The 23192-nt window shown below is 38.1% G+C and overlaps 1 protein-coding gene across 8 annotated transcripts in view; it reads left to right on the top strand.

Annotated features, from left to right (window-relative positions):
- The window catches only part of ZAP3, a 491484-nt gene that overhangs the window by 339503 nt on the left and 128789 nt on the right, over positions 1-23192 (top strand). For all 8 annotated transcript variants that reach the window (XM_067155237.2, XM_067155235.2, XM_067155234.2 and 5 more), the window contains 2 exons: positions 2248-2376; positions 13725-13983. In XM_067155237.2, coding sequence (XP_067011338.2) covers positions 2248-2376; positions 13725-13983 — 388 coding nt within the window. The remainder of the gene's footprint in view (positions 1-2247; positions 2377-13724; positions 13984-23192) is intronic.

Below are 23192 nucleotides of genomic sequence, written 5' to 3'. Positions count from 1 at the left end.
CATCGAATCACAACCGAACACTCGTCCTGCATGTTCAGTTGCAGCAATGTAGCACCACTCCTTCTGGGCGTTGTAATTTCCATTTTCTTCAGTGTAATACTTTTCCATTGGTAGTGAAAATGCTTTTAAATTCCACTACATATTTTTGAAGACACGACCTTGTACTTGACTTCTCTTTTGGCATTATTTTGCAGGTATTTACGGTGAATCACTGTTTCAATAAAAAGAATAGCAGCGGACACTGAAGGAAATATTTCTTAGAAATCCATACAAAATCACACAACCATGGGAATGATATATGGACCTGAACAACTAACCTCACTCTTAGGAGTGATGAAATCCCACTACCTAATGGTGGGGCAATATTCTTCCCAGTCTCCCATGTCGTAACGTTATTACCCGTCACCTTATCTCTCCGTGATTGCCTTTCGCTGATATTCTATAAACAAAACCCGAATGGGCTGACTCATAAAAGCGAGTTGGAATGGCATCGTGCAAGGAAACATCTTGTGCAGCAAATCAAATCGCTGTCAATGTAAGGACGTAGCCATGTGACCAGCAAGTTTTAGAACTTCTGGAGGCAAGTCTATAAATAGCCGAAACCTTCAGATACATTATGTTAAATACATTGTTAAAACAATATCGTAATCGTAAAATGAAAATGCGAGCATTATTTTATAACACAGAAGCATTTTAAATTTTATTGATTAACAAATATTGCCGATTTATGTGCTTATTATAGATTTTCTTAAAATATATCTTTACATTTTTTAAATGTGAAAATATGTGTTTTTATGTAAAATAAGATTAAGGTTTTACACTTGGGGATGCACAATAGGAATAATGAACTTTATAACTCGCGTTAAAACTTACGCAATAAAACAAATGCAGTTACATAAAAATCCGCTCCCTATTAATTACCTCAAATAAAGGTCCAATGTAAATTAACTGTTGACACTACACTGCCTTTGTAATTGTGTTCATCCACCAACCACAGTAATGGCATCAGTAGGTACCGTAGTTAAAGTATTGTTTATTTATGTACATAGTTTACGCCCACATTGGAGCATATATTGTTTAATACTGTACATTATTTTAATCTTTCTTAGAATGGCTATAGAATTATCTACATGCATTAAATTTTCTTTCTGTTGTTAATACTATATTTAAAAATAAATTTGTTGTATAGGCAACCTGCCTGTCAAAATTGAAATGCATTTTGCATAAATTTGTCACGTAGGTCAACCTGCTTGTCAGTGTTGTCATGCGGTTTGCGTAGTTTCCCCTGATATTCATACTCGGCTAGTTTCACCCATGTGTTGTCAGGAAGTGTGTGCTGTCCGGTTTGGTCATCATGCCGTGGTTACTCAAAGCACTATACGTTAGTTGCAACACCATTTTTCTTCGATTTTTTTTCCCTGTCTCAAATAGCCTGATGTGGTTGTAAATGGCGGGATTATAAAAGCGGGCTAATACTGTGTGCTTACCTTTCTCACTCTAATGAACCCGTTTCTTCTATGTTTGGAATGAGCTTGAGAGCTGCAGTCGCGTAAGTGCGGCCAGTATCCAATATCGGGAGATAGTGGGTTCGAACTCCACTGTCGGCAACCCTGAAGACGGTTTTCCATGTTTTCCCATTTTCACACCAGGCTAATGCTGACGCTGTGCCTCAGTTAAGGCTACGGCCACTCCCTTCCCACTCCTAACCCTTTTCTGACCCATCGTCACCATAAGACTTATCTGAGTCGGTGTGTCGTGAAGCAACTTGTAAAAAAAAAAAAATCACCATTTTAGAGATAGTAAGTCCTGCGTGTCGTATAATGGATGCGGTAAGTCAGTACCCTATTTCCTCGCAATAAACACAATGCTACTGGACTGTGTAAGACACTGTTCTGCCTATGTCAGTAACTGACAGTGAGAGCAATAAAAGCTACTAGAGGCCAAAAACAGTGCCGTCTACTGAGAAGAGATGTAGACTGTTGAAAACTCCATTCGTTTTTCATCATTTCGGTGCATTTGGTATGTCTATCATCATGGAAATGAAGTTGTAATGAATTGAAGTGTGGAAATCCCCATTGAAACACCCTGTATTGATAACTCGAAAGGCCTGAACCAGACCTTTCCGGAGGCCACGCTTCATTATTATTATTATTATTATTATTATTATTATTATTATCAATCTCATACAGTATTCTGGTTGATTAACGTTTTTAAATCATGATTTGTACATATGCTCTTTATCCCCAGATGGATGGAGAAGAGATGATCCTAGCTTTAGGTCGGGCGGTGGACCTCCACGGGAACGAGACAGGGAGGACAGATTTCACCGTGGCGATCGTGATTGGGGACGTGGCAGCAGCTGGGAACGTGATAGAGGTAACCAAAATTACATGTGTTTTTCTCATAAAAGGTTTCTACGTGTAAAATTACAAAATAAAACCACTAAAACACCGCTTCCATCTTCTCCATTGTAGAGTTATGCCTTTCAGCATTCAGTCTTTCACCGGGCGAGTTGGCCGTGTGGTTAGGAGCATGCAGCTGTGAGCTCGCATCCGGGAGATAATGGGTTCGAACCCCACTCTCGGCAGCCCTGAAGATGGTTTTCTGTGATTTCCCATTTTCACACCAGGCAAATGCTGGGGCTGTACCTTAATTAAGGCCACAGCTGCTTCCTTCCCAAACCTAGGTCTTTCCTGTCCCATCATCGCCATAAGACCTATCTGTGTCGGTGCGACGTAAAGCAACTAGCATTCAGTCTTTCAAGTCTCTGCGAGTTAACTGTGCAGCTCTATAGTCCTCTCTTTTCTACTAGCTTTATTAGCTTGTATCTCCTTGTGCATACAGTCTTGGTACTGTTCTCACCTGTTTGTACCAGCAATCATTCTCGATACCTTCATGTCCAGTACTTTTGGCTTATGAGCCCACCCAACTTTCATTCTCATATAGCAAAGTTGTTCAGAAAACAGACCATTGTAAAGATAATTTTGTCCGAGGAATTGCTTTCTTCTTACAGAATAGTATTGATTACAACTGTGAACATAAGCTTTGTTACACCTCATTACACTTCCATCCATGACAAACAAATAATAATAATTACTTAAAGAACAGAAAAGGGAAATAATGTGCACATGAAAGAAGCTCTGTATCGGTTATTTAAATGGCTGTGATTTTATAAGAGACTTATGCATGATTTCAGTACCTGTGAAGTGAGTACTTACCCTTACACCTTTGCAGATGTCATTGTGGTTAGGTGAGTTTGAGGCATTTTGTATGAATATTCGAGAGCTCTTTGACTTAACTGAGACAAATTAAATGGCAGCAAATACACTTCTGAGTCGCATTATTATGACCTCTTATGTTTGATATTGATAGTGTGATTGCCCGTGAAGTATATCACATATTTTGTGAAGGAATGGTAGGTATACATGGTGTATGATAGACCATGTTAGCCAATGTTAGATGAGAACATCTGACACCTGACAGTGTAGAAAATTGGCATAACGAGGGCATGTACCAGAGAAGGAATCTGTAGCAACTTATGCTGAAGTTAATCCTACAAGAGGAAACGGGGGATGTAGAGCTGTTTTGGGAGAAGAGCATCCTGGCTGGGAAAGATTCCATGGTGTTTGCAGATCCTGGGAAAATCATGGAAAAGTCCCAAAATGTATCGGGTCATTAATTTTGTTATAACAGCAAAACCCATTTAGACAAATTGAATGCCGCTATGTTGATTTTGTGTATCCGAACATTGTTACTGAAATTTATCATTTTTACTGCTTTTCAGGTTGGGGATCATTTTTTAAGAAAAGGATTTTGTATACCAATTTTTACAGCAATGCTTTTGTAGTCTACAACTGAAGTGTGTTTTAAGAATTAATATTTGGTTTAATGATCCACCCAATCAATACACTTCACTTTACACTTTACAAGTAAGAACACACTTAAAATATTTTATGCATCCTTTGGTAAATGTTTCATTTTTTATTTAAATCTTTTTCAGCTGTAGCGTCTCAAAAATTATTTTGTCTAATTAAAATACAGGATGATTACTCTCCAATAATTTGAAATTGATGAACCCATGTCCTTTCTAGAATGTTTAAAAAACACACTAAAATCAATATACGCTGTTTTTCTATAATAGTGTCCACCATTTCTTAGAAAATATGTATAATACCAATATAGTTTGTCCGTTATTGGACATTATAGATTTTCCAGCTAACTCATTCCTGGTTGCCAGCATTTTGCCCCAGTGTACCAAGTTGGGCTCATCAGTTGGTAAATGGCACACCCACCAAGATGCATGGCTAGTGCATACCGCGGAGGCCACTGCATAGGCTACTTGGAGCCACCGGCAGTTTCAATGCAGTATGAGAGACTTTGTCTCGTTTTCAAAAATTGATGGCTGCCTGGCCATCGGATGATAAAGATGTTGATTCCCATAGGGAACCTGAAATATTAGTTCCGGTGGGTGTGCCATTTAGCAACTGATGAACCCAACTTGGTACACTGGGGCGAAACGCTGGCAACCAGGAATGAGTTAGATGGAAAATTTTTAATGTCCAATAATGGACCAACTATATTGGTATTATAAATTTACTCATTCGGAACAAATATTTCAGGTTCCCAATGGGAATCAGCATCTTAATCAAATCTTGTATATGTTAAAAATATTTATTAACAGCATTATCATGTAGTTAATGTTGCTTGAGGTTTGACATAGCTTCAGTGCACTGAATGAGGTAGAATTAAGCTTTGGCCTCGGAAATGGGAGAATAGGACCTTATCATTTCTTAATTCATCAACAGGAGAATACTGAAGCTTTCAGTCTGATAAAATTCAAGTGACAAGGTCTGGAGAGAAAAAGATATACAGTGAAATCTCGTTAGTGCGTTCCTCACTAACACGCTTTCCCGTTTAGCACGTCGTAAAATCGAAGTCCCAATTCTCATCTTATTAAATCTATATAAAAATACCTCGCTTATCACGTCATGAAAATTTGCTATTACCGCTTAGTTCGATCACATTTTTCCTAGCCCTGAAAATGTTATTTGTCATCCCTTGTGAAGCAAATGTGATTTCCAACTTGGGTAAGATCCGTCGCCACAGTTGCGTGATTATAGAAAAAGGCATTAAATTCCTGAACTTTACAGGATAAGGTTCATGTTTGGGGAGCAAGCTGCTCCTATTCTCCCATTTCCGAGGCCAAAGCTTAACTTCTACCTCATTCAGTGCACTGAAGCTATGTCAAACCTCGAGCAACATTAACTACATGATAATGCTGTGAATAAATTTTTTTAACATATACAAGCAGGAATGTTCAGTTTTGCTTGCCAGTTAGCAGCAAGATTGCTGAATAACACAGCTAGTCTATTTGTGCTTGTATTTTGCATTCTACTCAGAAGTTAGAAATTGGGTGGTATGAATAAAAATGAGAATATAGTATGTACTCATTTTTTCTGAGTATATACTCCACTTCATAAGAATAAAGTTCTTGAGAATGTACTCACTAGCTGAGTATATACTCATGTTATGGTGTAGTATATACTCACCTTCCTAAGAGTCTGAGAGTAGTTTCTCGTATGTGCTATGAATAAAAGGGAGTACCTTCTCAGATTGATGAGTATATACTCACTTTGAGTATGGCTGATAGTTGTCTCAAGCTTGAGTATATACCAATTTTTAGCTTCTGAGGAGAAATAACATGGCTGAGTTTATTAATAATGTGGTGCCTCGTGGAAAAATTTACAAGGAGAAAAGTGAACATGTGGACTCTAATAATTTTAAAAGTCTAAATTGTTTTTCAAAAGTTAATGTGGACTGGTTAAACCTATACTTCTTTGGACCGGAGAAACTGGAAACAAGAGCTGGTGCTGTTAAAAACATAGTAAAATTAAAAGCATTTTTAAGATTGGTAGGTGACCCAGGATTCCAGTGTGGCATAGGAGAAGATCTTGGAATCCATCAAACAACTGTGTCTAAAAATCTTGTTGAGGTTATGAACCGCATCATGGCTAAAGCTGCAGTGTGGATAAAATTTCCTGAAACAGATATGGAATTTGAAGTTGCGAAACAGGAGTGGCAGGAAAAGTACTACTTTCCAGCAGCGGTAGGTGCTCTTGACTGCACTCATGTTGGAATTAATAAGCTTACACATTATGGTGATGAATATATAAACAGGAAAGGTTATGCGGGTATTACTGTACAAGCAACGTGCAATGCCAAGAAAGTTTTTACCAGTGTCGATGCATCATGGCCTGGATCTGTGCATGATTTTTCGAGTTTGGAGAAATCCAGCTGTCCAGACAACAGTAAGTCAGAATAGGGTAAATGCGTTACTGTTAGTGGATAGTTGATACGGTATTGCACCCTGGCTTATGACACCGTTCAGAAATCCACAAACTCCTCAAGAAATTGCTTATAACAGGTGCATTACCAAACAAAGAGTTGTGATCGAATGATTTGGGCAACTAAAACAACGTTTCCCAATTCTTCAGCACAAAGTACGCCTGTCTTTAAATAAAGTGCCAAAACTAATAATTTGTTGCTGTGTGTAGCGCAATATTGCCAAGTACTTACAGGATGAGGACCCTGAACTACAACCATTAGGTGGCAATATAAGGTTAGAAGATGGAAATGAGGATGACATGGCAGCTGCTGCCAATATCAGGGGTGAAGCTAGGCGAAATTAATTGCCAGAGATAATATATCAAGGTGTTTGAGTTGCAGCAAGTACCAGTGTCACACTGTTTAGTGTTCACTAAAAAGAATCAAAAATGTATGCAAAACAATTTATTTTAAAAAATATATATACTCGACTATCATTCTTTCATCTCTAATTTTAACTTTTTTTCTGTGAGTTCCAACACTCCTATCTGCTTTAACAGCACCAAGCGCTGCAGGTCTGTATTATTTAGAGTTCTGGTTTCGTCATTTTCGTAGTCGTCCAAAACACTTCTTTTTCGTTTAGGGGTGGCTACATTTGGAGAGTTGACGATTTCTACAGGACTCCCTCCTTCTCCCTCTTCCAATACTACAAATTCCACGGCAGGTGGAGGAATGAGTTGTGGCTGAACTTCAGGAAGCCCTACTCCAACCACAGTTGCTCCTATGAAGCACTAATTCACTAATTCAATTTTCTGCAGACAATTGAATTAAACGGAGCTAAAATCCCAGGCCCAGGATTCAAACCCAGGTACTCTGAACCAAAGGCCTAGGTGCTATTTGGTTCTTATAAAGCAATAAATAGAAATATCTTAACCTTAAAGTTTGTAGTGTTGGCACACAAAATACTGTACTTTCTACAACCTCTATAAACCTGTTCAAAAAAATAATCGTGAATATACTTTAGGAACATACCTGGAATTCGTGTCAATGTTGGATTAGTATCCCCATCCAACAGCTCGTGGATAATATTCTCCCAGTCCTTCAGCACTGTCCTTTTATTCCCAGTTTGGTTTACGTCGCACTTTTGTTTCACCCTCATTTTCATATTGTTTATCCTTTTCGTAATGGTGCTGATCTCAACTTTCTTGCCACACATGGCTATCAATTTCGTTTGAATTGCCTCCAACGATTCAGATTTTTCTTTCCGAACCGCCGGCAGTAGGGACTTACTAAAAAGTACCGCATTTTCCCGCAATATATTCGCAAATGTTATCGGATGAATACTTTCCATATCGACGAACTTGACGAACGAACAATCAGTGCAAACTACAAACTAAACCGGATCCAGTTGAGGTTATGTTGCGATTGGAACCAAACAAGATAACAGTTGGCGATCGTACACAGCATGAGTATCTACTCAGTTTCAAACGATCCACATAGCAGTGCGCTTAAGTATCTACTCCATCAGAGGAGAATCTTTTTATTCTTACGAAACAGAGTACATACTATTTGGGCTGAGAATATACTCCTACTAAATGCTCATGCTCATGAGTATATAATTTGAATAAGTACTCACGTTTTATTCATACCACCCATTGATTTTGTGTTGAGTGGTACAGTGAGGTGTAGCGAATGTTTGTCGTGTGATACGGTAACCTATATCTGGATTAGGAACATACAAACACACCTATTGCATCATGAATTTTCGCTATTACCGCTTACTAAGAGTACGATTGCATTTTTCCTAGCCCTGATAATGTTGTTTGTCATCCCACGTGAAAGAAGCGTGATTTACAACTCGGGGAAGAGCCTTCACCACAGTTGCGTGATTATGGAAAATGTGAGCTTATTTGTGCTTGTATTCCATTCAGAAGTTAGAAATTTATTTTGTGTTGAGTGGTACAGTGAAGTTTTTTTTCGCGTGATATGGTATCCTATGTTTGGATTAGAACATAATAATGTGAAATTGACTAGCATGGTGCATATTTGTCTTGTTAATTTTAATTTCATGTGGCTATTTCTAGCCGAGTGCAGCCCTTGTAAGGCAGACCCTCCGACGAGGGTGGGCAGCATCTGCCACGTGTAGGTAACTGCGTGTTATTGTGGTGGAGGATAGTGTTGTGTGTGGTGTGTGAGTTGCAGGGATGTTGGGAACAGCACAAACACCCAGCCCCCGAGCCACTGGAATTAACCTATGAAGGTTAACATCCCCGACCCGGCCGGGAATCAAACCCAGGACCCTCAGAACCAAAGGCCAGTACTCTGACCATTCAGCCAACGAGTTGGACATTTGTCTTGTGATAGCCTAGGTATGGATACAGAAAAAGTGAAATTCCTTTCAAATGAAGAAAACATTAAAATCTTTCAGAAACTGGTCTGCCATCTGCATCTTTAAGTGCGCAGGGGTCGCAGATGTTAAACTCGCACCTTCGATTTTCGACCCGATTGAATTGACTTGGTCAAAGTTTTCGAAATGGCGGCGAAGGTCATTCTGTCACAGTAATACATGAACGAGTATAATCTCCAATTCATTGTCTAAGAGTGTAACCAGAAAATTGTGTTTTATAACTCATTGCTCCAAAATGAAAGGCTTCTACTAACATTTGTTTTAGAAAGATTGTGATCTGCAATAATACTTGGATATTTTTATTGGCCGCCTTGCATATGTTTTCATATTTGTTGTTGGGTATTTTTCACACCTTTCATTGCACTTGTTATTTTATAAGCCCCAGCAAAAAAGGTTTTCATATTTGTTCTCTCACGTTTTTTGCACGTTTTAATACTTTCCTCTCATCTTGTGAAATGGTAGATATAGTTTTCACCCTACCCGCGAATACACCCCGTAAAATGCCTTCATGATATAGATATTGATTCCCATAGGGAACTTAAAATATTTGTCCTGAATGAGTAAATTTATAATACCAATATAATGGTTTGTTATTGGACATTATAAATTTTCCAGCTAACTCATTCTTTCCTTCATGTCGGAAAAAATCTTACCTGGTGTTTCCAAATCTCTGTTGGATAGTTTTTATTCACATATTCAGTAGTACATTTTCTCGCTTAACACGTTCATTTTTGTTGTCGCCTGCAGAAATGTCTTAATGAGGGTTTACTGTGTATATTTTAGTGGGTTTGAACTTTCGGAGATAAGAAAAGTGAGTTTTTGTTACGATTCCGCTTCCCTTATGCTATCGCAAGAATTAGTGGAAGTAACTTGGTCAATAACTCAACACCTCTTCCTTTCTGTGGATATGCGCACCAAACTTCAAATTCGTTTGTTCCGAGTGCATCTCGCAGTTGTTTAGCAGATTTTGTTGATGTAACATGATCAACCTATTCAATACAAGTAATTAAGAAATGTAGTGTTACATTTTTATTTAATTATAAGTAGAAGCGGTACCAGTTTCGACCACCAATCTGGGTCATCATCAGCCGAATAAAAATACAAAAACAATGCATAGGAAAACAAGAAATTATATGATGAGTCATTCACAAAAACAGTTGAAGAAGCAATATAAGATAATGGGGATTAGCACTGCACGATTTTAAATCGTAAAATCTAGAAAAAGTAGGTCAGTCACTTATATGAAGTAAGGTACAATCTTCTGAAGAGTAGCACAACACACGCAGTGTTTGTCACTGTGTCTCAAAATGTTTACGAGAAGAGGTGAACAGTTAAGTGAGCCAGCCTTCATATACTGTCAGGCGCGGAGTCACAACACAATTTAATAAATATGAAGTCCCAAAATTGTGTTGAAGTGTGATCTTGTAGATCCTAGTTACATACTTCAATTATATTAAATTATATTAAATTATATTATATATATTTTCGCAACCAAAACAATTACAGGCTTGATCATTAAGCTATTCACCGAGTTTCGTCGGCATTTGAAAGCACAGTGTCGGACATTAAGTATGTTGCGCTGATCTTTAGGAGCTAGCAAGTTGCTTCAATCAAGCAACTCGTCTTCGACTTCTACACCATTTTGTTACTTCATATTTATTAAATTGAGTTGTGACTCCGCGCCTGATAGTATATGCAGGCTGGCTCACTTAACTGTCCATACATTTTAGGAAACATTGGCAAACACATAAGTTTATCTACGTCACATAAAACAAATTTAAAAAAACATATTGATGATCTGAAAACCGTGTTACAATTATATTGTTTCAAAGTCCATATTATCTGAGACTTGCGAGTATTAAACTTTAAGTTGATGAGGTCCGATGTAAGTTGATTTGCTTCCTCATAAATTAACGTGGGTTTAACAAGAACAACCACTGAAAACACAATCTTCTTAAAGAAACATTAGCTCAGTTTTAACAGTCCTTAAATCGTGATGTAGAATCGTATTAAAATAATTCAATAAAATCTTCAGCCGTTGTAATGGAGCAATCATAGTGAGGTGGAAACGAGCAGTCGGTGCTTTAAGATGTTAACAATTATCTCATTCCCAGTTCAATGTGGACCTGAAATAATAGGAATCTAGTAAACTATCGCTTAACTGAAAAGGCAGGAATATGAAATTTACGTCTTATAACGCAAACATTTATGTGACTCACCTCAAAAGACCGTTGTCCTTGCGAAGCACCGAGTAGCTTAGCAAGCCGTGTTGTGTTAGCAGTCAAGTGTCCAAGGTTGGTTTGGGCCGAAGAGGGGAACTAGAGGAAAGAGGGAGGAGTAACTGAGGGGCGGCAACCTGTTGGAGCTCCGGAGGGCGTGATCGTAAAAGGCAACAGGTAAAGCTATTGCGCATAATATGAAACACCGTCTTATTGTCCGGGATGTGTACATTTTTTAAATACTCAATAAGGAAATCAAAAAGAATATTTGATTTTTCGGAAATTTCATTTAAATTAAGGTTTGGATTAAAATACTGATCCAGGTGTATATAGCAGCCCTCTGTAACATCCAGCAAACCTCCTTTTCCTAAGTTCTCCAGAATCTCAATGCCATGTTCTATAGATTCGAATTTATGTTTTAGATCATGTACATGCTGGCCTACCGTGGAAAATCTGTTATATTTTATTCCATTGGTATGTTCCGTGTATCTAATTTTAATACTTCGTCCTGTTTGACCTAGATGTGTGCACCCACAGTCGTTACATTTAAATCTATATACTCCCGATTTGGTATATGGGTTTGATCTATTAACTGAAGTTGAATTGTGCAATACAACTGTATTATTATTATCAGTACGAAATGAAACCTTCACATTATGTTTCTTGAAAACATTAGTAAACCTATATATATCTTTATTATAAGTAAAAGTTGCGAATGCCTTATGATTGGGTTTGTCCTTGACCAAAGTGGTTTGTAAGCGGTATCTGAACTTGTTAAAAATACGTTCGATAAAGCAGTCACTAACACCATTATCTTAGCTATTGAACGTATTATATTGAGTTTTTTATTCAAATTAGCTTTTGTCATAGGGATCTTAAAAGCCCGTTCTACTAAACTATTGTATGTGATCTTTTTTGACTCTGTGGGTGTTCTGAGTCCTGTCTAATAGTGACTGCCGTTTGTGTGGGCTTTCTAAAAATACTATATGCAAAAGAAGAACCCGATCTGTTGATTTTTATGTCAAGAAAATTAATTGATTTATTACTTTCTGACTCGAACGTAAACTTAATCTGTTGGTCAATGTTGTACCTCTAGAGTAGCCTTTGCGTCTCTAACACGTTCGTCCAAAATTACTATTGTATCGTCCACAAATGTAGACCAAAACAGAATATTGTCAAAAACTTTTTCGTTCTCCATCATGTATGTTTACAAAGAATCCAGATAAATCTCCACCAAGATTCCAGAGGCCGGTGATCCCATTGCCAATCCATCCTGTTTATAAATGACCTTGTCAAAGATGAAGTAATTATTGTTTACAAGTAACTTAACCAATTTCATGAAATCTTGTATTTCAAGTTCACTTAGCTGACTGTAGGATCTTAGATTCTTTTTAGATTATCAATATGTTTTTTAAAATTTGTTTTATGTGACGTAGATAAACTTATGTGTTTGCCAATGTTTCCTAAAATGTATATCAGCTGATGACACAAAATAAGGCGTTGAAACTAGTTCTGATAAAATATATGTTGTAATTTCATCTTAACAACATTGTAATGTATTGAATAAGGTGGATACAAATTTTAATAAATTGTAATAATCTTGGTTCAATACCGACGAATAATGAATTTTTTTTTAACTTAATAGGAAAGTTTGATAAACCACGATGTTTTAAGGGCATCGGGTACTTTCCGTGCAAGTACAGGACGTCTAAAATGCATTCAGTTCAGTAATCCAATGAATCAAGGACTTGCTCAGGGGAGCCAGCATAGATTTCTCTTCATCTTTGAATCATGCTTTTTTTTCCCCCTCGTTGCGTGAGGTTATGTTTGTTAGTGAGTTATCCAAGTGAATACTGTATTGTGAATTTGAATACTGTAAATGCACCTTGTTGGATACATTTTAGAAATAGGTTTTTTTTTTCATGGCATTTCAGGAGTTTAAACTGTGAACCAAGGTTAATTGCATGCAGGATGGGTCTTAGAATATTTTTTGATGCGGGAAAAGTTAGCATTTCTGAATTAAGAGTTGGCAGTTAATTTGAAATCACGTAATTTGAAGTCCGATTTTTGCATCCCAACGACTTCAAATTAACGAGGTTTTTCTGTACATGAGTACCTTCTGCTTGTTTCTGTTGAAACCATTCCAACATGGCTCTGACCAGCTCTGGGTAGGTGGACATTTTCATTGTTTTCCACTTTGACAAACCCTTGAATGAATCGAAGCTACTCACAAAAATTATTTTGCCTTTGTTTTTCCGGATATCCTGGATCATTCATTCATGCCATATATATACAGCTGCCTCCTTAAAGTTTACGCCCTATTTCCAGCTTCTGCTGTATTGTTACATTGTTGACACAACATTGTTTGGCACTAACAGAAACCATTGAAAAGTACTCTGTTCAGTAGACACTTGCTTATTAAACTGAGCTGAACTCCAGGCTCGTACTTCTCAAACAGTGGATGTACACGGCGTATGCTGCTCTCTTTGAGAGGTATGAGATTACAAGTAACTGTTTTGGTGTGTGGTCAAGTGCAATAAGTTTAATACTTGGAACTTTTCTTGATATTTTTTTATTTTTCCATTTTCTAAGATTCTACAGTACTTCTGCATACAGAATTATTCGTAACATTATCAGCTCCCAGAACTAGTCCTGCCCAATAATCCAAGAGTTTTAATTGCTTTATAACTTTGTTGATACAGATTTGTTTTGCATTATTATATTTTTTGAGGTTTAGGATGTCATTGATGATCTTTGTTTCTATTTTCATTCAGATTTTGGCAAAAGAGAGAATCGCTGGGAAAGAGACCGCACTGGTCGTCCAGACATTGAGCCCATACGTGACCGGGAACGTGATCGTGACCGTGAAAGGGATAGAGAAAGAGATCGTGAACGAGAGCGTGACAGGGATCGTGAACGTGAACGAGAGAGAGAGCGTGACAGGGATCGCGACCGTGAACGAGACAGAGATCGAGATCGAGACAGAGAAAGGGATAAGGAAGAAAGAAGCAGTCGATGGGAAGAAGAAGACAGGTAAGTGGCACAAACATAAACATTTACAAAAAAAAAAGGATTCACCATCTTGTTAAATACTGCTTTTAAAGTAATTTATTCTGCCTTGTGTACATACTTAGAATTCTAACACCTTTAAGAGAGCTGAAATTGAATCTGAGAGGTGCAGTGTGCTTTCTGTGTAGAATATCTTTGCATCAGAGTGCACGTAATACATATGGACCTGCTGAAAGTTAAATGACAACTCTGATTTCCTGTAATTATTATTGATTCCTTACCTGTATTATGAAATATGAAATTATGGATATGAGAAAGTTCTTTGACTACTGTTCAAGTTAATATTTTTGATACCGGTATTCTGGACATCAATAATATGTGTTGTGTCAGTTTCCAGGGCACGGAAAGTATTGACATTTTCATGACGTGCTTTGTTTAATGATTGTCTAATGTTCCTTGTACTGTTGTTTATAATGTGTGTATCACAATGTGGATGATTGTTATTAATTTATGATTATGTCTCTTTCATAAGAGGTGAAAAGTTATTTAAAAAATACAGTTATAGTGTAGAATGGCCTTGTTCACACGTTTCAGAGATTTCTGAATATCACATGCTTTGTATGCATTAGTGACTTCACAATCGTTTATGCAGGTCTCAATGACTGCAGGCGGGATATGGAGTATTTTAAAAAACCCACCAGGGCTACTTAAAATTAACATTGTAGCGAATGCTGTTTTTTAAATGTGAGATACTTTTACTTTTGTTATGTATGTATGTATGTATGTATGTATGTATGTATGTATGTATGTATGTATGTATGTATGTATGTATGTTCAGTCCGTCAGCGATTCCGCTGGTGGGATCCTCAACAGCTCTGCCATTAGCTGTCATAGATGGCCTAGGCATCACTGAAGAGGCATACTAGGGAAATGAGGAGTGAGGTAGTTTCCCATTGCTTTCCTCACCGAGCCAGAGTTGCTGTTACATATCAGTCTGCCAAGCCCACTGAAATGCATACACCAACCGACCCTGTGAGCAACATTTTCACACCATTCATAGCAGGGACTGGCTGCATAAGGAATGGCATTACTAGCATCACTCATACCTCAGTCACTTTCATATTGTCAAAGCCAAGGATAAGACAAAGACAGATCTATGAAAGTAAGCCTATACCAGAAGACATAGTGCACTGTAAACACTAGGTCCTGCCAGCAATGGCATTTGTTATATATGCAGAATGTTTATTCACATCATTTCTGATTGAACATGACAACCCAGTTTCATGGTGTGACTGTTGTTTCAGTTCATGTTCCTTAAATCTACCATAGCCAAAATTATATGCACCAAAGAACTAAAACAACTGTTGTTTCTAGTCGGCCACTTGCCTCCTATACAACATGATGCGTAGATTTACTAAAGAAGGGGGAATTTGGATGCTACAATTGCGGTTAAAATTTGATAAATGCACGGCCAATGTTTTTCCCGAAAGTCTGTTGCAAACATGACAACAGTTCCGTAAAGTGAGTATGAAAGTTGAAATCATGGCTAGCTTTGCTTTTGCTCCACAGTCGGGAAGGCCGTACCTTGCACTGACCGAAGGGAATATTAAAATTGTTACACAAGCTGTTGTGAAAAGCCCAAAGAAATGACAACTTTAGATTTTCTGTCATTATTACAGATTCCTTATTTGTTCACAAAATTATTCATGTGGGAAAGAAATTCTTGTGACTTTGCTATTCAAGTTAATATTTAAGATATTCTGGATATCGATACTACTGTATGTGCTGTATGAATTACCAGTGCATGGAATGTAAATGGCTGTCTGAATGTGTCAGATGAGCTGCAAATACTGAGAACAAGTGTGCATTGTATTCTGCTAGTTGTACACTTCAAAATGGTCCACCCACAATTACTGCATGTTCTATATGAAAATTATTGTGACAGATGACTGGAATTTTGCGAATTGTTTTTGATTCACTGTGCTACTTATGTAATTTTCGCTAAATCAGTACTTTGAACAGATGAAGGATGCTTCAAATTAATGGCTGTGTGGACAGACATAACTGTATGTACTGGGCAGTCAAAAACCGACAAGAGATTATCCAGAAAGAACTGTGTGTGCCTGGGCTCCTTGTTTGGGGTGGGGATGATTTTCATTCATTTATTTAGCTTCCGTAGACTGTACAATAATATATTTTGAAATATTCCAACAGTGTAGGAATTGTTGAGTGATTTCTTAATACTAACAATAATATAATATATACACAATAATGACCTCAAACACGCTGGCTGGATAGGGTGAGATGACATGCGGCTCACCAAACTCACCCCTCGGGACGCTAGGGATCGACTGAAGTGAAGGAAACATTGCAAGAAAGCAGACCCCACATAAATGGGAAAAATGCAAAGAAGATGATGATGATGATGAGAGAGAGAGAGAGATGGCGTACGGCTTTTAGTGCCGGCAGTGTCTGAGGACTAGTTCGGCTCACCAGATGCTGGTCTTTTGATTTGATGCTCGTAGGTGACCTGCGCGTCGTGATGAGGATGAAATGATGGAGGACGACACATACACCCAGCCCCCATGTCAGCGAAATTAACCAATGATGGTTAAAATTCCCGACCCTGCCGGGAATCGAACCCAGGACTCCTGTGACCAAAGGCCAGCACGCTAACCATTTAGCCATGGAGCTGGACATGATGATGAATGAACATGTTGAAAAAGAATAATCATCATCATCATAGGTTGTTCTGCCATCCGGCAGGTCCAATCATGGCTGTGACCTCCATATCTCTCGATCTTATGTCCTTTTCACTTCTGCATAATCTTCCTTTCTTTTTCTAATGCTGTCTAATAACTGATATCGTCTCCTTCCTCTTCCTCATTTTCCTTTTATCATCCCTTCAATTGCTACTCATAGTAAAGTGTTGTGTCTTAGATTATGCCCTATCCAATTTTTCTTCCTATTTTGGATTACGGTCAGCATGCTCCTCACTTCTCCCACTCTCTTCATAACTTCCTCATTCAATATTTTATCTTACCACTTTACACTTTCAATTCTTCACCCGTACCGAGCTCGATAGCTGCAGTCGCTTAAGTGCGGCCAGTATTCGGGAGATAGTGGGTTCGAACCCCACTGTCGGCAGCCCTGAAAATGGTTTTCCGTGGTTTCCCATTTTCACACCAGGCAAGTGATGGGGCTGTACCTTAATTAAGGCCACGGCCGCCTCCTTCCCACTCCTAGCCCTTTCCTGTCCCATCGTCGCCGTTTGACCTATCTGTGTCGGTGCGACGTAAAACAACTAGCTAGCAATTCTTCACCACATCCACAACTCAAAAGCCTCTATTCTTCTGTGTTCTTCCTTCCTTAATGTCCATGTTTCAGCGCCATATTAAGCTATACTCCATATGTAACACCTTGCAAGTCTCTTCCTCAGATCTTTCTCTAGTGGGCCACAAAACAGTTTTTTCTTCTTGTTGAAGCTTTCCTTGGCTAAAGCAATTCGAGCTTTTATGTCTGTTGTAGAGTGAAGGTCTTCCGTCACAATACTTCCAAGATACTTAAACTCATTCACCTGTTCAATAATTTCTCCCCCTACCTTGACTGTCGCTTTTTCACCTTTACGTCCAAGTATCATGAATTTGGTTTTCTTTTTGTTTATGCTCATTCCATACTCTTCACACTTTTTGTTTAATTCTCTCAGCATTCCTTCACATTTTCAGCTATTACTGCCATATCATCAGCAAATCTTATACATTCAATTCTCTTACCTCCAACGTTGACACCTCTTTTACTATCCAAGCTTTCACAAATAATTTCCTCCAAGTAAATATTAAACTAAGTTGGTGATAAGCAGCAACCCTGTTTAACACCTTTCCCCAGGAATAAAACAAAACAAGAACACCAAATACCTCATTGTTAGGACAGCACATCCTAATTTTTGAAAATAATATTAATAATCAATATTTACAATACAAAAAAAAAAAGTTCTCCGCAGCACCTACATGCTGCTGCACATGGCAGCATAAGCAGTGAAGTTGGCAGCACGGTTGCAACAAACAACAATCAATAAACTTTGTACTCACCACAGCAATTCATTACGGATGCTCAAAGTGTTGTCCTTGTGTTCGAAGACAAACTTCAACACGTGTACACTTATTGTCGAAGACTTTCACAGCAATATATCGGAAATTTCATCAAGTTTTTCATCTGTTAAAAGCGTAGGACTGGCTGCTCCTGGTACATCCTGAACTGAGCTGGTCACACAAAATTTACTTGTCAAATCCCAAATTGTATCCCGGTTTGGACATTTTGAATTAGGAAACCACGCCTGAAAGTTTAGTTTTACATTTTGTGTAAACCAATCGCCTTTGTGAAAAGCGTATTCCACCAAAAAAAAACCTCTCTCTTCACTAGTAAACATTACCTCATGTATCCTGTTGCACTATTCCAATAATCTATCTGAACGCTGGCTTACTGCAATACACAGTGACAATCTCGACAGCCCACAACTCACATATGTGGCCTTCCCTGTACTGCTACCCTGTTGACGTTGGCCTGTCGGCGAGTGAGGGTGACAGATATGACACCGTGCTGCCAACTAAACTGCTGTAGCTACCTTACGCAGCGTCTTGAAGGCACTGCGGAGATCATTTCCTGGCGCCCGTTACTAGATATTAAGAACGTTTAACAAGTTAATAAGTAATAGCATCATTACCAGCACTTCATCAGGTATTCTTCTGTACTGTAGAAGCAGCTACTCAGCAGAAGATTTTTCAAACCTGTGGTAAATGAACTGAAGGGACTAATATCTTTAATCTTATTTGGAAGCTTAGTATATAATCTGATTCCAACAGAGTCTACATGTCTCAAGGCAATAGTTTTACTCTTGTGCTCAAGAAAAATATTATTTCTTGTTCGTGCCTGGTAATAGTGATTGTTAGGGCTCGGATCGATATGCTCGATAAAATCTCCAGATTTGCTTGAAAACCATGTGTTATGTGCTCGATAGATATGCTCAGAAAACCCATCATATGCTCCACAGATATGCTCGAAAAACCCATTATAAGCGGTTAAATATGTTTAAAAAACACCGTTAAAAACTATAGAAAGGAAAGTGAAACGAAAAAACCAATAACATATCTTTATATTCGAGCTTTATTTTCTAATTGTATGTATGATACGCTGTGATATACTCACATTCAAGTTTCAAGTAAATATATGAGAAGTTTTCTTATAAAAGTTACAGTTTAAAAGTTCATTTACAAAATGTTCACAATTAGGTGAGTGAATGAAGTAGACCTGCATTGGTCTGTACAACAAGAATTTTTCCTAGGTTTTCAGTTTTGAATGATTTTCTTAAATCAGTCAATAAAAGTTTCAATGATGAGAAAGATCTTTGGACGTCAACTGACATGAGAGGTAAATACTTGAATGATGCTGCTTCTTGTGCAGAGTAGTTCGTAAAATCCTTTGACGGTGCAAACTCGCCACGTAGCATCCTCTCCAAGTCCAACCCTGCACTCCAACCGCGATTTTGAGCCAGCACGAACTCCAACTTTTGTTTCATGGTTTTCCCAGTCTCTCCAGGCCACGAGTCGGCATCTTGGATGACTCCTTGTATTGTAGCGAGCACTTCAACCAACTCCATCCCTCGCCATTCCAACTTTAGATTGGCCTCAGGAATGACGCTCATGTAGGCTTTTATGAAAGTCAAGGATGGCATCAAGCCCTTCATCTTAAAAGCAGCCTTAGCTTTCGTGATATACTTGCTGTCCGCCTCATCAAACGTATTGGTCACCTGGAAAAAATGTAATTGAAAAACATTAGCCGAAGAGAATAAGTGAGAAAATTACAAAATTAGGCGCCGTTTGATGGAGTAAACAAAAAAGGTATGAAAAGAATGATAGAGAAAACCTCGAAAATGAGAAGATTTTAAACATTTCAAATAGTCTTACCTCTTCAGTTGCCCTATGATTTTCAGCGTAATACAAGGCAACCAAGATCCAAGTTCCCCATCGCGTCAATATTGGCTCGGGAGGTAAAGGGAGCTCTGAATGTATCGTCTTGAAGGCATGGACGCGAGAAGGAGCCTTGACGAAAATTTTCTTGACAGAAGAAATGACGCTGGATGATTTTTTGCACAGCTCCTCAACAATGTAACTGTTCCCTCTCGTAAAGACAACACTTGGGGAGATGAAAGTTATTATCTTGGGACACATGAATATTAAATAAACTATTTGTGGCTTGCCCGCAAATTGCCACGCAAATAGAAACAATAAACATTCCATGGTTCCCCATTTCTCTATGTAATGTTTGGGCGCCATGGTTACAGTTAAAACTGTAAACCAAAATTTATATTTACTAGCATAGAGACTTATACTTAAATCACAGGGGTAGGATTTTAAATAATTAACCATTAAGTATCGCTTAAGAAAGAAAATTAACGCAATATACAATACAAATGAATTTATTATACAAAAAAAAAATGAGATGAATCGGAAAAGTTTCCTTAAAGCGTGGAGGAATTTAAAATTTACTGAATTTACTATTGCTTGCTTTATCTAATTGAAGCTCACCAATTGCAGCTTCCGTTGAAGTCATCTGGTTTCCGTGGTTACTCGTTCTCTTCTTCTCGATGTAGACTTTGCTCCATGGACATCCTTCCTTCCTTCTCTGATATGGTACGGGCTATCTGGACTAGCACTCCCTACATGCCTAGTCTTTAAATTAGACATTGGCCCTATACTTGTAAAAACTGATCAGCGTTGATCGTATGAGGAGAAAATTCAGAGATATGAATTTTTCCATATTAGTAGAAATCTCAATCCAACTGAGCTATACTATTTATACGGTACAGACTTGTACCAAAATTCCGTAGACTTGAACTAAACATAGTTCTTCGTCCAGAAGATTTACTGAAAATAACACAAGCCGTAAGCTTGTTTCGTTTCACGCAAATCCGATAACATTACCGCAACTAAGTACTGTATCGAAGTGATAACACATTGTACAAAAATAACTCTGTCGCGGAGCGACCACACACTGTTTCAAATATCAAATCACGTCGTTCAAAGTAGATGTTCACAGTAGAAGTAGTAGTGATGGAGTATCCGTAGTTAGGTTGTAAGGTTGTAAGGTCCCGTTCTCGTGTTGAGAATCAGTATATATCCGGGCTCACCCCCACTCTTGGTAACAGTTCAGTCTTAAAACTCATATACAACGAAGTATCTGATTCAATAGATCGAAGCATCAACTCCCCTTCTCTTCTTCCTCGACAAGTCCAGAAGGCGTGGCGATGATATAGCTGACCAGCTTGCAAGCCTCGAGCGCGGGTCGCTGTTTACTAGCCTTGGTCATAAAATAAACCCATGACTCATGCAAAATCCCAAGCTTCAAGAATAACCCTCCGTTTACACAAATATGAGATGAAATGAAAACAAATATGTCTCAACATATTGACCGTATTTACAACATAATGAATTCTTATCCTACATAATATAATAATTTAAATAATAAAACGATGTTATCATATATACAATATGATTCCAAAATGCCTTGTTTACAAATGATTGACGTTGAATAAATATGTTATTACAAATAATTGCCGATGGCGGATAAACTTGATATCAAATGATATCGTGTAAAATGATATTATATTAAATTAGTAGGGCTGGAGAAGCCTGGACGGTTACAACAACTCTGTGCATTGCATGGGCAAGACAAGTAACATCTTCGGGTAGAGAAGCTTGAGGTTCTTCCCAGCCTTAATCATGTAGGGAGCAGCGTCAGTCACCAATGCGAGTACTTTGTTTACCTCCTAATCTGAAAAGGTTGGCCACAGCAAGCCTGAAACGGGAATGCATAAAATGAAGGGTGAACCGTTCAGTTAATGGGATTCTGACATATCGTACGACTGTAAGAGATATTTAACTATCAGAACTATCGGAGTCTTCACTGAGCATACGTAGAATGCATTGAAATTATAGCCAGACTGCACTGATTCTTCTTTAGCAAAACGCTCGAAAAATAAATTAACAATAATATACTTACGCAGAGCTGGTTGCACTGTTCGCCAATGGTTCCATGGTTTGTCACATCTAGCTCGCTGCACAGAATTAGGTGGCCCTTCCCCGGTTCACTGGGACTGAATTTTCCAACAATAACATTGGCCATGTATCTTCCACAACTGTCTGTGGTCTCGTCAATAGATAATCAAATTGGGTGGCTCCCGATGTTGTCCCTGATTGCGTGTAGAACCTGGTGAAAAAAGTACCTGAATGAATATTCTTCGTGAATTGAAAGTATTATCGAGAGATTACCTTCATTACGACAAAGCCAGATCCATGTTAAAATTACTTCTAAATTGTTTAAACGAGAATGCGGATTACGGCAATCGTGCACGAATTCGTACCTTTTCATATTCTGAAGAAACCTAATTTTTACGTAGGATGGACTCGTGAAGCAACTCTCTTCCTGGAAAGTCCTTGAAGAGAGCTCTAATCTCAGCATGTTCGACCTTGTAGAGGGTATGTTGGCGCTTAAGAACGCTCTACAAACTCTAGAAGAGAACTCGTCTGAGTGCTGTTGCTGATTGAACAAAGATTTTATCAGTGCTTGTTTCTTCGATTTCCTTTTTTTAAATTCTTTGACTTTTGCTCAGTGCCCACTTATGGCTTTATGTTGGGAAAATTGAAAACCCTTCGAAATCTTGATCTGAAAATAAATAGGTAGGTACGTGTAAGTGAAGAAAAATACATTGAATGAACAAAAATAAAGCATTGTGGACTATGAAATTATTTTCAAATATTGCAGTAGAAATACGAACATCCTCTCAACGATCCCGTGAAAAACCAGCAAATCCAAATGTCAATTTCTACCTCGGAAATGTAAAATCTGAGGATCTAACATGTCTATACTCTGAATTCTTAGACTTCTCTCTACTTACCTAGTAGGTAGGCACGGTATGCTACACGTACGGCTTACTTGAAATTTCAACTGTTTGACCAGTAATATCTTTAAGAACGTAGATGTGAAAATGTCAGTCAGAACTTGCCGGTTCCTCTTTTTCGCACATTTTGAAGAAAAGAATTTTCCCGTCAGTAGAAAATGATGCAAGTGATAAAAATCATTGAAATCTGTATTGAAGATACTGAATGTAGGATGCTAAATGGTTTATTTTGTCACCTATTCAATACATATAAATTTTTACATTTAGGAATTAATTATTA

Source organism: Anabrus simplex, chromosome 11 (genome assembly GCF_040414725.1).
Source record: "Anabrus simplex isolate iqAnaSimp1 chromosome 11, ASM4041472v1, whole genome shotgun sequence".
Taxonomy (NCBI): Eukaryota; Metazoa; Arthropoda; class Insecta; order Orthoptera; family Tettigoniidae; genus Anabrus; species Anabrus simplex.
The sequence above is the reverse complement of the archived record's forward strand: the minus strand, read 5'-3'. Positions and strand labels throughout refer to the sequence as shown.